We start from the raw sequence: 12,944 nt of genomic DNA on the forward strand, positions 1-12,944 counted from the left end.
CTGTTTTCAAATACTTTAGCCACATATGAGAAAAGTGAGAGTAGGTTCTATCAGATGTCTTTAAAGCCTGTCTACCTTTCACTTCTTGTTGCTCTTCACACTGCATTTACAGCAGTCTGAAAATGTGACATTATCTCTGCAGAAGGCAGCTGAGCATCTACAGCATCTATTAACTCACAGAGGAGCTTACATAAGACAGAGACTACATATGCAAACAGCAGTGATTTAAAATCATCAGGTTTCCAAACAATGTGGTCTGTTATACATTTATACTCTTTCCCCTTCTAAGCTAGTATGATTTGGGGAATTCCTTTGTAATTAAGATTTTTCCTTTATCCTGGATGTTTTTGCAGCCCTAGTTGCTAGGAGAAATGTAATTTCTTTATGTATTTTTTTTTCCCCACTAGCAATGAGATTTTCTTTGTGCTGTAGAGGAAAAAAACCCAAACCCACAACAACCCAAAACCACACTCTTGTGAGCCTGTGGTTCAGCACAGTTCCTCCTTCCCCTGAGACACTCACAACCCAGGGCTTTGTTTATACTGGAAAAACAGGTCCTGTTAAGACATATATGCCCTCCACACAGCCAGAGGCAAGGGCCTCAAGAACATCATCCCCCTTCCTGGAGGTCTGGCACCCTGGGTTTGCAGCCAACCTAGAGATAGCACAGCTGAGGGCTGCCCCCCTTCCCTTTGGTGACCCTGAAGGCAAGTCTGCAGGGAGACTTCAGCATGGTCAGACCTCCCCCTCCCAGGGGAGCTGCATTTCAGGTGAGGCTCCAGTGCTTGGCTGTGTTTGAGCTACAGCTACAGCCATGTCTGTATCCCACTGACCCAGGACCTGCTGAACAGCTTCCTGGCCAGCCCTCACTGTTATAGGGACTTGCCTGCTGATGACAGGACTGTGTCTGTCCCCGATTGCTGTCACCAGACCTGACTCACTAATTTATGTTCCCATCTTGACCTCAGACCTATCCCATTGCCATGGACTTGTCCACCAATCTGGATTCTCTCTTGGTTCCAGCTGCCACCTCCAGGCCTGCCCTGCTTGCCTTGTTCAGATCCTGTGGGATGGAGCCCTGGCCAGTGAGGTCCCTGCTCTGCTGGCTGTGTTATGGCACTCCCTGTTCTTCAGGGAGCATCCAGCCCCTGCTGGCTCCTGATGCCAGAGACTTGTAGCACACAGAAGAATACCAAACCACTTCCACTGACCCAGACCCATAGTCTATCTGGATCAGCATACTGTCTCTTACAGGGACTAATTCTTTCCTCCTCCTTCTTGTCCTTCAAGAACAAGATCCAGGTGTAATCAAAAGGGAAAATGGGATACTTATCTTTATCAAAGGGTCTGAGTCAAGTGTTATAAGGTAGCCAACCTCCGTTTGTTAGCTGGAAAGATAATGAAACAAGCTGTTCGGCAATCAGTGTGCAAGCAACCAAGTGATGAAAAGCAGGCACTGTGCATTTGTCCATAACAAATCATGTCAAACTAACCTAATTTATTTTTTTGCCAAGATAACTGACTTAGTGAGTGCTGAAAGGAATAGATGAAACATATTTTCACTTCAGTAGGGCTTTTGACATTGCCTTGAACACCATTCTTATAAAGGCAAATCGGTCTCAAATGGTTATTAGCATGAGAGGAGTGTATGATTAAAGAGCAATTCCCAAACTGGTGCAGTGGATGTTTTTGTATCAGTAGGAAGATATATCAAATCAAGAGACCTGATCTGTCTGCTAGGATTGATTACTTTCATTAGTGACTTGAATGGTGGAGTTGACTTTTGACTTCAAACTTTGCAAATAACACCAAGTTGGGCAGTTCCACACTTCAGAAGTAAAGACTGGAACAAAGGTTTAATATTGTTAAACCACAGAAAGAGCCTCAAAATAGTGAGATGAAATTAAGATAAGAACAAAGGATTATACTTAGAAAACTTGAATTCTCAAATTAAAAATCAGGGAAAATGTGTAGCCTTTGGTAAGATACCATAATGTACATCCACTCAGGGAAAGTACTTTAAGAAATCCATAATTCTGCATTGGAAAGTGTGGACTATATGAAGAGCCACTTCTTTGTCATAAAGACAACAACTAGGGAGGAACAGTGCACTGATCTCCCAATCTGAAATATGCACAGCACCAAATGAGACAAAAATTATTTGCAGCTGCCACACCTACCATGGTTTGCAGAACACCATCTTTGTGCCTTCGGTCACATTGCCCTGACATGCTTTTGCTTTACCATACCTCTTCCTGTTTGCCTGAAGCTTCTCCTCTCTGGGAGAAGGCGTGTTTCCCAGTCTCCTCCCTCCAGCACTGTGGGTCTAAAGAGGGCAGTGGGTGAGAAAAGAGCTGTAGGATTCAGGAGCCCTGGGCTCTATGGAGTGGTGAAGGGAAGCCACAAGTCTCTCAGTGCCACCACTACTTGAAGTCTCCCAGGACAAGTTACACCATGTCCCATTAAGAGGCAAGATAGAGTCACAAGGTCTCTTGGTCTGCAGACCATGATATTCCAGGCTGACAGGCAAAATCTTGGTGTTGGAGTGTCCATCTTCCAGCAAATCCCTAATGTTTTGAGGTTTTTCATCCTTAATGACACTTCTTGGGACTGACAAAAGGCAAGGTGACTTAAACAGCACCTTGCTTCAAGACAGAACACAGAACACAGCAATCACTGACAACTGGGTTTTTTTCCTCTTGGCAGATATCACACAAAGGTCCGAAGATCAAAACAGCAGCATAATGCTTCTTTTGCTGAGCTTTGCAACTTTTCCTCCAAAGACAACGAGTGACCCCTCAGGAAATCTCTCAGCCTTGAAAATGAACCCCACAATTTGGAAACTTTCTGTGGCCAGAGTCACTGCAGTTGGAAACTGCAGGCTGACTTTATAAAACTGTGGCTCCTAAAAGTTCATCCTCATTCTGAAAAACCTCTCTGGTTGCTTTCTAGTGATGCTCTATCTTCTCTGACTTAAAAGTGCATCCTTACACCATGGAATCTGACACATTTCCCAGGCGTGTCTTCAACATAAAAACATAGGAGAGTTAAACCATGAGAGATCTCTTGTCTTTTCACAGCCCAACTGTATCGCTCTCGTATTTTTGAAAAGGTTAAGACCATCACAGTATTGTTTGTAGCCAATTTCACGAACAACTCAAAGGATCTATTTATGCACCGAGCCATGCTGAAATTAACAAAATGACATTTTGCCTTTCACACCTTTAGACTGAACTAAAAGACGAACTTATCCCAAAGTTATGAGCAGCCAAAAATAAAGGTTGGGGAGGGCCCTATGGAAGATCGCAGGTGCAAGCTGCCGGTCCAGCAAGCCGGCAGAGCACGAGGTGAGGACGCCCCTGACTCGGTGGGCCGGGAGTGTCGAAGCCCTGTGGATGCTGATCCTCACGTGCCTGACGATGCCGGCGTGTCCCTGAGCTCACGGCACCGCTCCTCGAGGAGAAAACCTCGCTTACAACCGTCTGCCAAGACCGGCTCAGAATTTGGGGCCGGGCACAGAGAGGAGACCCTCCTCCCCTGGGCTGGCCAGCCCGCCGACCGGCCTCCCTTCCCCTCCCCTCCCCGCCCCGCCGGCCGGCCGGCGGAGGGTCCTTCCCGGGTAAAGTTGCTCGGCGCCCCCCGGGCGAAGGGCGGGGGTGTGCGGGGCTGACACCCGCCTCCCATCCGCGTCGCCGAGCTATTTATTTAAATCGCAAATAAAGCGCCTCGCCGCCCGCCCTGCCGGGAACACGCAGTCCGGACGCCCCGCGGGGCCGGCGGGACCGAGCCCATGGCCGGGAGCGCGGCCCCGGCCCCCGGGGCTCTGCTCTGCGCCCTGCTCTGGGCGGCGGCGGCAGCGGGGGGCGGCCCCGGGGGCAGCCCCGCTCCCGCCGCCTTCGGCCGCGTCTACCGGGGCGCCGTGAACATCAGCGCGGAGCGAGTCTATGCCTTCGCCTACCGCAGCGAGCCCGGGCAGGTAGGAGCGACCTCGGGAGCGCCGGGTCCCCGTGGCGGGGGAATGCACAGTGTGCCCCTCGCCCTCCTGGGGGTGTGTGGGGGTGTGTGTATGTGTGTGAGTGTGTGTGTGTGTGCGTGCGTGTGCCGGGGAGCTGCCGGGGAGCTGCCGGCGCCGCTGCGGCTCCGCCACTGTGCGGGAGCGGGCCGGGCTCTCCCTCTGTCCTGCCCGCATCCTCCCGCCGCCGCGAGGGTCGGGACCGCAGTGCACCTGCGGGCTCCCTTTGCCGTTCCCGGCGCTTCCCTGGCGCGGTCGGGGCGCTCCGCAGCTGCGAGGTGGGAGGGTGGCGGCGTCCCAGAAGGCAGGGGGTGGGCGGGTGGTTTGGTGCCCTCTCCCGAAGGGGCTTTTGGTATCCAGCGCTTCTAACAGCAAAATGGGTTTGAAGTCTAGAAGAGAATTATGAGGAGATTAGTACTATATGAAAAAAACACCAACCCCCCCAAAAACCCCCATAATAAACCAAAACCAAAACAAAAAACCAGAAAACCCCCAGAAAACCCAGAAAAAACCCAAACCACCAAAAAAAAGTGTGTGTATGTGCGCACTTAATAAATCTTCTTAAATACCGTTTTTCGTGCTGTGTGTTTTTGTAGGATCAGGGTGCTGTCCCCTGGTAACCTGGGAGGTGAGGCAGGGCTGTGCAGGTGAGGAGGCTGCACGGCAGCATGGCCAGGGCCATGGCTGTTTGATGGTGGAAGGAAACCTGTCATTTATGTATGCCTAGTTACTGCGGGTTCCCCCCTCCTCCCTTTTTAATGCCGTGTTTATCTCAAGTAGCTGAGTGGTACCTTGGAAACTCTGCCCCTGTTGTTTGGATTGGGCATTAATTGCTGAGTAAGATGTTCTGATGTACCAAAAGATGGTGAACCAAGAAGATGAATCTTCCCTCCTGTCCTCAGTTGTGCAGGACAAGAGAAGATGGAAAACATTGCTTTTTTCCACACTATATTACTAAAGCTTCAATATGAATGGAGGTGGTAGAGAGGATGTTGGGTGGGAGAGTAGGGGGAGGTGGTGTTAATCATCCCTTGCTTTACTGAGAAGTTTCAAAAGATCCAGACTTTTAAAGACTTGTCTTTCTTTTATTATGCATGTTACTATATAATAAAATGCACCTGGTATTTATGGGGCAGCAGTTGGGTGTTTGGGCTATGATGCAACTGAGCCCAGCATTACTTAACTGTTGGGTGTCACCAATGATCCCAGAAAGTCAAAAGCACACTTTGGGTTTGAGCCTCCCTTTAGAAGCTGGTTGTGGTGTAAGTTAGGCTTCTTCAGGTGTTACGGGGTATTACAATGAAGGCCTGTTGACAGGACTGAATGCTGTCTGGGGCTTGTTAGCAGAGACAACGTGAATATCAACTTAAGTTAAAATAAATCTAGTTCCTACAATTTAATGTGCTCTTTGAAGTCGTGTGGTTTTGCTGGACATCTTCTACAAAGAATTTTTCTCTCCTGGAGAACTAGGGTGAAAGCAGAGTGGAAGGAGGCAGGGAGGAAGCATACAGCTGCTCAGTGGTGTTTGCAGGTATCTAAAGGCAACTTCTGGGCTACTTTTGGACACTGGGCTGTTCCTGTGGCTGTGAAGAGCCACTCAGTACACACTACTTCATTTAAACAGAAACTTTAGTGGACTCGTCTCCATGTTCCTGTATGCTGGAACATGAAATCTCTCCAGAGATATGGTCAAGAGCATATCTAAGAAGGGAAAATTCAGGTTTGAGGGTTAATATTTTTTTTAATGTGGAACTCACCAAACACTGCTATGAATATGCTTAGAGGACCGTGCAACCAGTTCTTGCTATGAAAAATAATCTGGACAACAAAACCCATTTAAATGCAGATGGACTGTCAGAGGAAGCTTTCTGATGAGGGGTGCCCAGAACAGGTTCTGAGGATAGAGAAGATCCTAGAGAAGAGAAGGCTCCAGGGAGACCTTATTGTGGCCTTTCAATATATAAAACGAGCTTATAAAAATGATAAAGAGAAGCTTTCTACAGTGTTCTGTAGTAACATGACAAGGGGCAACAGTTTTAAACTGAAAGAGTGTAGAATTGGGTCAGACACAGGGAAGAAGTTTTTTTATGGTGAGACACTGGAACAGATTGCCCAGAGAAGTTGTGGATACACATCACTGGGAGCATTCACGGTCAGGTTGGATGGGGCTTTGAGCAACCAGACCTGGGGAAGATGCAGCAAGACCCTGTGGCAGGGTGTTTGGATTAGATGATCTTTAAAGATGATCTTCCAACTCAAACCATTCTATGATTGCTCTAGAGCTCTACAGGTGCCCTTCCTGAGCTGAACCAGTGGAAGCCTGCAAGAAAGTGTCTGATCTAATTGGGTAGTTGGCTGAGGGTGTGTGTAGCCCCTTCCCCAGCTGCAGCCCTGAACTGATGGGAGGCAAACATGACGAGGTCTCTTCTTGCTGGCTTGGTCAGAGGCAAAGGTTGAGCTGTCCTGGTGGTCCTGCATTTTCTTGCAGTTGAGGATTGCTCAAGATTTAGAAGCTTGCTAGTGGAAATCTTGACTTTAATGTGGAACTGAGCACTTGTGGGCAGGGTTTTCTTATGCAAGAGTTGGGAAGATATTTAGGGACGTGCTGTCCTCTGGGTAGTTTTGGGTCTTCTGAAGGAATGCAAGTCCTGCAAAAATTTAGTGTGGTAGTCCTTGCCTTTCACTGCAGTCTTTAGCCTCGAACTCCTAGTGAGTGCAGCATTAGCCAGTGTTTGCCAGTTGCCTGCCACTTGTGAGCTCTCTGCTCTTTCTGGTCTTTTCAGTCTCTTCCTGTCTCTGTGCTGATGGCAGTTCAGCCAGAAGCCTCTGAAACCTCGAGGCAGATACCACATGGACTATTAACCTTAGTTACAGGAAAGTTAATTGAATAAAAAGAGCATTTTCCATGTGGAAGGGCTGCAGTGGGTGAGTTTAATTGCTTTCCCGCTGAAGCAAAGTCAGGTCTGGAGTGGTCTGTCTCTGAAGACAGATGTTTCTTTTTGTGATGCTGTGAATTCTGGTGTTTTCCCCTCTCTCCTGCTCTCTCTCGTGAGGGCAGACCTACAGAGCAAGGGAAAACTTGGGGCCAAGGACAGGGCGTGAGGCTGGCTTGTAACCAGCCTCTGTAAGTGTTCTGATTGCTCACGTTTTATGGCTGCCCAGGCACATCTGAAAATGTAGCTGAATAGAGCAGTGCTTGAATGATGGATGAGGGAAAGGAAGGAGCAAGACTATTACTCATGTTTGGTGCTTTAAAGACTTCCTGCTTTCTGAAAAGTGTTGTGCTTGCCTGATCTCAGAGGATGTTCTTCATCCACATAATCTTCCTTACTCCTTGAGATACAGGGATGCTTGCATGAGGGGAGGGGTACAGCAAGTCCTATGGGAGTACTCACAGGCAGCTGTATACAAGATAAAGAAAGTACAACTCAGGCCTCTGGAGCAGAGCTTCTTTGAGATGGGCAAGTGACTTCTCTTCTGTGCAACTGATCGGTAAAATGAAAATAAGGATACTTACATGCTGACAAAATCATCTAGTTGAAACTTTTATGCATATATATAATGCCAGGTCTCTTCTCTTTGCCTGTGGAGGGGGAAAAACCCTCTTAAGTGCTGTGCAGAAACACTTCACCTTGTGTTTTGAGGCAGGAGAGCTATCGGACTTTTGTGTGCGAGGATTTAGGCCTTAATTCCTGAAGTGGAACTGTAAAAATAAAACTCTGCTGAGGAGAAGCACAGCCACCTCTGCTGCAAGGGTCTTCTAGAGCTGGCCCGTGAGCAGAGGGACATGAGAAACTCCTTCCTTGTGGTAAAAAGTCTGTTTGTAATGGAGTAGTCTTACTGCTTTTTGAATTCCCCTTTCCTCCTTCTAGCTGCTCTTTAAAATTTTCTGCTCTATACAGCTGTTTGTTTAATATTTAACTGTGAGTGTAAAAAATATAGAATAAAACCAGCTGTTGCACTTGTTACTATGCTGTCATGCTCTAACAGCAAAGGCAGATGTGTACTGTTAGAAGTCTGGTAAACAATTAGTTGGGCAAACAGGATTATCTTATTTTAGGATTGTTTCAGCTGGAGACATCCAGGATGGGTGAAAAAAATGAGCACACTCTTGAGCATCTCCAATTCCACATATTCAATATGTTCCTACTTGTGAAGGAGAAAGGAAGGAGAATTGATTTGCTGGAGCTAGCTGTGCAGTGTGTTCCTACCCAGAAGACTGAAAAAGAGTTGTAAAATGTTTCTACTGGATTTATCATTGACTAGAGAAGGCTTTATGTGTGAAGTGAGAGAACATGCTTAGTTCCATGATTGCAATAGTACAGAGGCTTTCAAACAGAGAAGTGTGTGGGAGTACTGAAGTAATTCAAAGTGAGTGACTCCTTCCACCACTGTAAGCTCTGGCAGTTGCTAATGGTTAATTTGCTGAAAACACAAATTACACTAATACTGTGCACGTGGGTATGTCCTGTACCAGGTCCTAAGCAGTCCAGGAGAATATCATGAGGAAGAAGACAGCAGAAGTTCTTTTTCCTAATTGGAGCTCAGATCAGCTGAATGTATGATTTGGGAGATACTTGGGCTATATTTATAAAACCAAGTATGTCTCAGGAGAACAAGTTTCCAGCTTTCCATTTGTAGGAAAGCTGCTGCAATCCAGACACAGCTCTTGGACATTCATGCAATGCACGTTGGTTGTGATGAACTCAAAAGCTGAGCAGTAGGATGCACCTATGTGATGAGCTCAAAAGCTGAGTAGTGCTCTGTACCTATTTCAGGAGAAAGAGTGGGTGATATTTTCCTCCTCCTCCCTTGCCAGGAGTAGGAACAGAGCCCCAGTCTCAGTTCCCATATGGCCCAGCTTACTGTAAGTTGTGCTTGGCAGTAGATTTAGCTGTGGCTTCTCTGCTGAGCAGTTGTGCAGTGTGAGGACCTGTAGCCCTGGAGTGACTGTTTTGTATGTGAAGTTTATCTGAAGGGTGATGAGTAAAAAATTACCCTCAGTCAATGAGTGACAGGGGCTGTGTGCCACCAGGAAGTGTTGCTGCCATCATTACCATTCCTTTTTTTCGTAGTTGCAGATGGGAGAAAGTTGACTGACCTAAGGGGGGAAGAGGGATATCAACATTAGCAGAATGATCAGAAGTCTTTCAGTTAGATGCTTGTAACCTTGTGACCAAGTGCCTTTTCCAGCCCAAAGAGCATGATGCACTTGTGTTCCTCTGTCCCCTAGTGAATGGGTCTCTTGGATTCTAGGTGTGGATGGCACTTGCACTTGCTTTTTCCTATGCGAGGAGCCAGAACTGTAATTCACCCGTATGTTCCTCTGGGATTCTGTGATGAGTCACTTGCTCAGACCAAAGCCATCTGTCCTGGCTGCAGGGAAACTCCTTGATCTGCTACACAGGGCAACCTGGTTTAATCAGTGGCAGTGATCAAGTCTGTGTTCGCTGTTCTCTGCTGTTTGACACGCGAGTGTAGGTTCTGCTCCAGCAGCACCCATGTCTATTTTAACAACTCTAGGAGCAATTTTTTCACCACTTGTTTCTGAGCTGGTTTTGGATTTCACATGTAGGACCCGTCATGCTGGAACTAAGCTGCCTCAAAGTAGTCCCATGGTCTCCTGCACATATTCTTCATAGTGTTAGTCTTGGCTCCAGCCCCATTTCCAGTCCACAGCTACACCATGCATGCAATAAAACTATAGTCTACTGTTTAGAGAAGGCTGAACCTGAGCTATAGTGAGGGGAATAGGTTAGGTTCTGTCTTTCCTTAATGCTGAGTGGAAGCCCACCAGTTTAGCCACAAAGATTCAGGTAAAAACCGAAGAAACTAGGAAGACTATTTGGATGAGATCTCCTGAGGTCAGTAGAGCTGCTGTTATTGCAGGATCTCCAGGGCCTCAACACTGTTGCTTTTTGGTTGCTGGCTCTAGTCTGTTCACCACAGTACACTGGAAGGGCCTCAGCATACCATTTCTGGAACCTAATAGTGAGTGCCTTATGAGACAGGAATGTAGGCACAATGTCAAATCCAGAAAAATCAAAGCAAGTTATAGTATATGATGTCTGAAGCCAAACAAGGTTCAACAGAATCCCTTTGGACTAATTTGTGTATTTAATTTATCTTTTTTAAAGAAAACAACCAACCCTAGGAGGTGACAGTGTAGGCAGTGTAGAGCACACAGCACTTGGAATGGGCTTGCTGCTTCTCAGTGGGTTCTCTTGACCACTCTTCGCCCTGCCCAGTCACATGGAAAGCCCTTGCTTACAGGGGAAAACAAAAATAAACTGTGAGAGAAGTGGTGTGGGGATCTGCTGAAAACACAAGCTTGGCCATTGTTTTTTGCATCAGAAAATACAGTATTGAAAACTGTCTCTGACAAAAGTGGGATATCCTAAGTGAAAGAATGGCGTGGGAGGTGGCTTTGCTTTGAGCTGGGGTTAGGAACATGTGTTCAACTGAGATCCCTTTGAATTTAAATTATTCTTTATCTTTCTAGGATTTTGCTCTCTGTGGGTTTCCCTTCCTAGAGGGGCAAAACAAAGTACATCTTGACACAGGCTATCAGTTTGCAGGCTTGAGGAAAAAAGCCTGAAAGCTGCTCTGGTTTCCTGCAGGGTAACCTGCAGACCTTCAGATGGTGGCTACAGTGCTGGCAAGAATTTTATTTTTATTTCTGATGTGTAACCTAATGCTGTCAAGCTCGATAACTTGTCCTTGAATTAAAGCATCTCTTTTGAATTTGCATGTCGTTCTAAATCTTAAAATCACTCCCTTCTTGTTGGGCTGTCCTGTTGTTTAAAATCAAAGCTGATCAGGTTTTGTTTTTCCCCCTGCTGCCCCCTCCCCATCCCTAAGATGTTTAGATTAAAAAAGAAAACAAATTCTGAAGAAGAGTAACTTCATCAAATTGCCTCTCCTCAGTTTGAACTCTTTCCAAGAACAGTGCAACAATTTATTATGCATTTGCATTATAAGTAGAGGCTGAAATGTCCTTAAATAACTTGTGCAGAAGTTGTTGGGTAAGGAGGTATGATTTTCCTATATGGACCTCATCTGCTATTTCAGGGGATATTTAAGGAATGAAAATGCAGACCTTAGAAGGTATATTGCAAGGGTGTGCCATCTGCTCAGCTTGAAAATATAGTTTAGTATATTTGCATAAGCAAACATAATTTCCTGCTGTGTATACTTGGAGAACCACAGAGGATTTCAGAAACAGCCTTCCTTACTTTTTTTAAACTGATGTTTTCCTTTGGGCATAGAAATAGCTACTTCAGTGTGGTTTAAAACAAATGAGAAATGGTTAAAAAAAAGACAACATTAATTACAACACGTAATTCAATCCATATCCAAGATGTTACTGAGGTGAGGAACTTGGGAACCAAGAGAGAACTGGGTATCTGTGTTCTGACAGCAGTCCCTGAAGTTATTGCTATGAGCTTGGGGTTGCAGCAAATTTGGGAAGGTTATAAATCTATTTGGTTCAAGGGTTGTCCTGGTTCAGAGTACCAGCTGCTGTGGGTTAGGAAGATGCAATTATTGGAGAGTAGTTTGTTCCTTAACTGCCTGTTAAAAAAGGATTTGTTTATTTTTAACATCTTCCTGAAGCATGAGGGTGTTCAGAAACAGGTACCTATTTCATCTGGCATGGTAACGCCGCGTTTTTCTTTCTGGCTGTCCTGGAGACTCCCTAGTGGCTTTGGTCAGAGGACAAAATTTCAAAATTGGAAAAAGATAAATATTATCATGCTTTGTATTTGTCTTACTTCCATTTCTGTTTCACAGATACTGTTGCAAACAGGTGAACTCACGGGAAAATCCATGCCAGACTGTGAGGCCACACAGCATGTTTGCACAAAGTGAGACATTTAAACGAAAAATACTAATTCTGGAACAATTACGTTAATGTGTCTGAGGCTGTGCTTGACATACCCAGAGTCTGTCGCTTAGTTTATGCTGCTTTGGGTATTTAATACTCCTGGCAGAAATGCTGGAAGAAAACTGCAGGCTAAGATTATTGGACAGATTGCTTTTGGCAATTAAGACTTATTGACATTGGAGCACACAGTTAGACAGAGAGGCTAAAAGGGAATGATCCTCTGAGCTCCAGTTATTTTGTTGCCAGACAGGAGTACTGCTTATAGCTCATAAGAGGGCAGAAAAGAGAACTTGTCGCTGTCTCATAACTATTTTCTGTCAGGGTCTCAGCTTCCCCCAGTTGCATTATCAGTGGGAAGAGCAGCCGAGTTCAGCATGGACAGGTACGTGCTTCGGTGTCTCAGTCGCTCTAGCCCATCTGGCTGAATCCTACTTCACTTAATTTCAGGGTTTACATAAATATGAAGCGCCTCTTTCTTGTGCAACAGCAGGCAGCAGCAGTTCGGTGGCTTTTGTACACATACCCTGCGCTGAGACCTTTCCTTGTGACTGCAGCTGGTGTGTTTGCTTGCCGGATGTGTTCCCTGCCCACTGCCTTGGCTTGGTGCCTCGTCAGGCCCACGACCAAGTGCTGTCGCAACGTGGACTGATAATCCCCAGCGGCCTCGCAAAGGAGCGGCTTGTATGTGGGTGTGGTGGAGAACATGGTGGAGCCTTGGTGTGATTCAAAGGCTTTGCCTAGCAAGAAGTTTTGAAAAGGAACCCACAGTGAAGCTCTTGGAAACCTTTGCTTGCAGCAGAAACTGTTGTTGCAACCTCCTGCCTGCCCTTAAATTCACATACCCACAGCCTTAAACTGGTGTGCAATCTCTGTGGGAAATGCAGATTTAATAATCAGTCCAAGGACTCTTTCATGTCAACAAGAGCCTGGTTTATTTTGCTTAATGTTTGCAGCCATGTTGGTTCTGTTCAGCTGTGTGAATTTGGGACCGGCTCCTTTTTCCTGTTCCCATCTAGAGAATAAAATTCAGTTGTACTTTTTTTCCTT

At 46.2% G+C, this 12,944-nt stretch overlaps 1 protein-coding gene across 4 annotated transcripts in view; it reads left to right on the forward strand.

Annotated features, from left to right (window-relative positions):
* The first annotated feature begins 3,515 nt into the window (after positions 1-3,515).
* The window catches only part of SIDT1 (SID1 transmembrane family member 1), a 42,466-nt gene continuing 33,037 nt past the window's right edge, over positions 3,516-12,944 (forward strand). For all 4 annotated transcript variants that reach the window (XM_027730259.2, XM_027730260.2, XM_027730258.2 and 1 more), the window contains exon 1: positions 3,516-3,976. In XM_027730259.2, the coding sequence (XP_027586060.2) occupies positions 3,791-3,976 (186 nt within the window). In that variant the 5' untranslated portion in view covers positions 3,516-3,790. The remainder of the gene's footprint in view (positions 3,977-12,944) is intronic.

This window comes from Pipra filicauda, unplaced genomic scaffold, assembly GCF_003945595.2.
Source record: "Pipra filicauda isolate LSUMZ 115617 unplaced genomic scaffold, ASM394559v2 scaffold69_size3009148_pilon, whole genome shotgun sequence".
NCBI lineage: Eukaryota > Metazoa > Chordata > Aves > Passeriformes > Pipridae > Pipra > Pipra filicauda.